Consider the following 4,248-nt stretch of genomic DNA (forward strand, 5'->3'; position numbering starts at 1 on the left):
AATTTGAGTTCCACATGGTGGTCATGCCACAAATCAGGTGGTTTATGAGCAGGTGGAATTCCTGCACATTTCAGCCAACCAAACACTGGCTATGTATGACTGCCTGAAATGGCTACAGACTCTCCTGGACTGCTTTAGAAGATCTTGCAACCCTGAGTACCTGTTTAAGAACTGCTGCACCACTAAATTGGGATGCTAGGCATGGAACATGTGTCAACTTTCCCTGTTGAAGGGCGGACAGGAAGTTACTGCCATTATCGCACACCACATTCCACAAGCTGACCTGGCGTTAACGACCGCTGACCTGACCCTGCTCTGGTGTGGCTCCTGTCCCCTAGACAGACCAGCTGAAGCACTGCATGGCATACTTTAGCCTGACTCATTGAATAGCCACTTTAACGCTTAGAGGGTACTTGAGGTTAATAGAACAATTCAGCAGAGGAAGGCATGGAGGAGGAGGAAGAGGAGGAGTAGGCTGAAAAATCTTGCATCATCACCTCCAGCTGTATTGAGATGTGGTGGCAAAACAAGCTCCAGCATTGAGTCCTGTAGTTGCAAGCAGAGTTATCCAGTGTGCTGTGAACAAAATATAGCATTCCTTTTCATGCTTGCTGGACCACGTGTCAGCAGTGAGGTGGACCTTGGCCAGCGATGCCACAAAATTGCCTTCCATGTGATGGTACAGAGCTGGAATGGCCTTATGTGCAAAGAAATAGCAACTAGCAAACTGTACAGCACATTCTGCAAATTCTGCAAAGGGGCAGAATCCACCAGATAGAAAGGCAGGAGTTGTAAAGCCATGCTGGAATTTAGACGCTGGGCATGTGGGTGGCAGGGACTGTATTTTTATTTATTTTTTTGCTGCTGCAGCTGGGGCAGAGAAATTTGCCTGCTATACTCTACAGCTAGAGGTGTGCTGCTGGCAGATGTGCTGCAAGTACCTGTGACACCCTTCGCTATACCATCATCCCTGTCAGTATAGGCTGCTGAGAGGTCATGAGATATAGTGGGGATAGACCTGAAAGGTGAACAGTGAGGAGGAGAAGAATTGCATCCCTTTTGTGTGGCTTTCAGGTGCGAGTGGTGGGATGTTAAATGCCTTGTCAAGCATGTGGTACACAAATGGCTGGTGTTTTTTCCACGCTTGGCTTGACTGATGCAAAGTTTGCAAATTGCAAAAGTGTGATTGGCTTTACATGTGCTAAAAAAAAGCCCAGACAGCTGAGCTGTGGGAAGTTGGCCAGGAGATAACAGCTCCACAATCTGATGGAATAGGGTGGCTCCTCTCTACTCTTCCATGATGGCTGCCTCTGGAGGACATCCTGCCTCGTTGGGGTTTTGCCTCAGCCTCACTTTCCTCCTCTGCTCTATCTGGCACCCAAGTCGCATCAGTGACCTCATCATCATCATCCTCTCCATCCTCATCATCACTGGAACCAACTTGGCAATGCGCTGCAGCTGGGGGAACGTGACTGACAATTTTTTGTTTATCAGTGTTCTCACCGCTCTGTAGGCTCATGTTCCTACCTTCCACAACCTCAGAACCAACATCAGAATCAAGAAATGCATCATCAAAGAGCAAGTGGCTGACGCTATGTTCAAATAACTCAGCTGACTCCTCCATGCATGATGCTGGGACTATGGCAGGAATAGCTGTGGACAAGGAGTCAGAATAAGCCACTCTAGCAGTTGCGGTGGACTGCACACTAGTCTCTGATTGGGTAATAAAGGAAGAGGAAGATGAGGATGGTTTAGTAATCCAGTCCACCACCTCCTTTGCATGCTGTGGCTGGATAGCATGGGCAGCAACACTAAATAGAGAAAATGGTACCCTGCCTGAGGACGCTGCTGGCCCCCTCACAATGGCATGAGAACATCTGCCTCTCCTTGGCCTCCCAGGCATGATGGGGGGGGTGCTTATTACCGAAATGTAATAGAGTCAGGGAAATGTGTTATTGGATGCACTTTAATCAATAGAAAGTGGTGTTTAGTGACCTTAAACTTAAGGACTGCCGCTGACAGAAATGTCAACACTATAAAAAAGGGGGAACAACAAGGCCACAGTCAGAAAAAACTGCAGCTCACAATTTCAAAAAATGGGGCAGGCATGGGACACAAAACAAAAAATACCACGCAGCAACCAAAAAAAAGGGGGGGTGTGCTGTGTATACAGCACTGCACTACATAGACACACTCCACTGACACACTACAATATACTGCCATAAAACTGCTCAGACACACTGCAATATACTGCAGTAAAATTGCACTGATGCACTTCAATATACTGCAGTAAAACTGACCTGACACACTACACTGACACTACAGTAAAACTGCACGGATGCACTACACTGATACTGCACTATAACTATATTCACACTACACTGGCACTCTACACAATAGAATCACAATAGCATACTATCGCACACTAACTCGCTAGTAGTAATGAGCAGAGCCCTGTTCTATCTATCTCCACTGCAACATCACACTGCAAATGGCTTCTCTGGGAAGGAACCTTTTAAGTGTGGGGTGGATCTATGAGTAATGAGCCATGAGCCATGATTGGGCTAAGTCATTATGACTTTCTCCAATCATGGCTCTGACAGTGCTCTGTGCCCTCATTGGGAAAGCATTCATTGCTTCAGCCAATGAAGGCTTAGAATGCACTGTGCTGTGCATTATGGAGCATTTGGCTGGCAGAACAAATGGTCGAACTCCCTGCCAATTTGGGTGTTCGCCGGACGGGTGAACAGCCAATGTTTGAGCCAAACTTTTGCTCAGCTCGAACTGGTCGCACAGCACTAATGTTAAAGCTTTAATAAATTGCTTTTACATTTACTTAGCTACCATACCTTACTTTCTCTATTCCTTCCATACCTTACTTCCTCTCTTCCTTCCACACCTTACTTCCCTTCAATTCAAACTGAACTCAAATCATTCACATCAAATAGACAAAGATGATTTGTAACATTGTAATCTTCTACCTTCAGCTTATGGATCAGAGAAATGTGACCAGAATTGCCACAATCCACCTCTTAGGATTTCAGATTCCTCAAAGTATTACATTCTTGGTGTTTTTTCTTTTTCTTATGATGTATTGTGTGACAATATGTGGAAACTTCCTGATCATCACTCTGGTGTCCTACAGCAAATCCCTCCATTCTCCTATGTACTTCTTCCTCTCCCAGCTGTCTATATATGATATCTTACTGTCAACTGATATTCTTCCTAATATGATTAGCACTGTTTTGGTAAAAAAGACTGTCATGTCATTTTCTGAATGTCTTACCCAGTTTTATTTCCTTGTTATGACAGAATCTTCAGAGTGTCTTCTCCTGACAGTGATGAGTTGGGATAGATATTTGGCCATCTGTAAACCATTGCATTATTCATTGAAAATGAACTACCAGGTTTGCTGGATACTGGTTATCCTATGCTGGATTTCAGGATTTTTTTCAGTATTCATTTACACTTTAACCATGAAAAAGTTACAAATTTGTGGTCCCAATATTATTGATCACTTTTTCTGTGACTTTGTTCCAATCATGCAACTCTCCTGCTCTGACACCACTACGGCCCATTTGGAATTGACAGTTTTGGGTGTTTTTTTCGTCATTCTCCCATTCTTTACCATCTTTGTATCATATTCTTATATTATAGTCACCATTTTGAAAATCCCATCTATTACTGGCAGACAGAAAGTTTTCTCAACATGCAGCTCCCACCTGACTGTTGTATCCATCTATTATGTTACCCTGTTTTGTGTATACTTGGCACCTTGGAGAGAAGAGACACAGACCCTAAATAAGCTCTTATCATTACTGTATACTGTTGTTACCCCAATGATAAATCCAATTATATACAGCCTGAGGAACAAAGATCTGAAAAAAGCTGTTAGAAAATTAATAAATAACTTTTTGAGGATTAATTTCAATAAAGATTAAAATGATAACAGTTTAAAATTTCCCTCCAAGAGGATTCCCCAGATTCATCTAATGTAAGGGTAAACATTAAATGTCCACCACTTTCAGTGGCCGGGATAACACACAAAGTGTTTCGGTAAACATGACTAGACCTAGATCTTAAAACCAGATACCTGACACTAGGATTAATGAACAGAATCCAATCTAAGTGCATTTCCTATGATTCCTGTAGCAAGCACTCTCAATAAAGGGAAGGTTCTCCTTGAATCAATGCCAGTTCTAAAATCATGGCCACACATGCTAAATGATCTAAAGGAAGCAGTTTTTC

General features: G+C 43.3%; 1 protein-coding gene across 1 annotated transcript; it reads left to right on the forward strand.

The window, feature by feature from the left end:
- Positions 1–2,990: 2,990 nt before the first annotated feature.
- On the forward strand, positions 2,991–3,941 carry LOC141134213 (olfactory receptor 5P55-like). Its single transcript, XM_073623795.1, has one exon. The coding sequence runs from the start codon at positions 2,991–2,993 to the stop codon at positions 3,939–3,941; it is 951 nt and encodes a 316-aa protein (XP_073479896.1).
- The last annotated feature ends 307 nt before the right edge of the window (positions 3,942–4,248 follow it).

The sequence above is a fragment of the Aquarana catesbeiana genome, linkage group LG03 (genome assembly GCF_042186555.1).
Source record: "Aquarana catesbeiana isolate 2022-GZ linkage group LG03, ASM4218655v1, whole genome shotgun sequence".
NCBI classification, from domain to species: Eukaryota; Metazoa; Chordata; class Amphibia; order Anura; family Ranidae; genus Aquarana; species Aquarana catesbeiana.

Excerpts from the sequence above, each read along its gene's own strand:
- LOC141134213 (XM_073623795.1), top strand. The coding sequence starts at position 2,991 with ATGGATCAGAGAAATGTGACCAGAATTGCCACAATCCACCTCTTAGGA.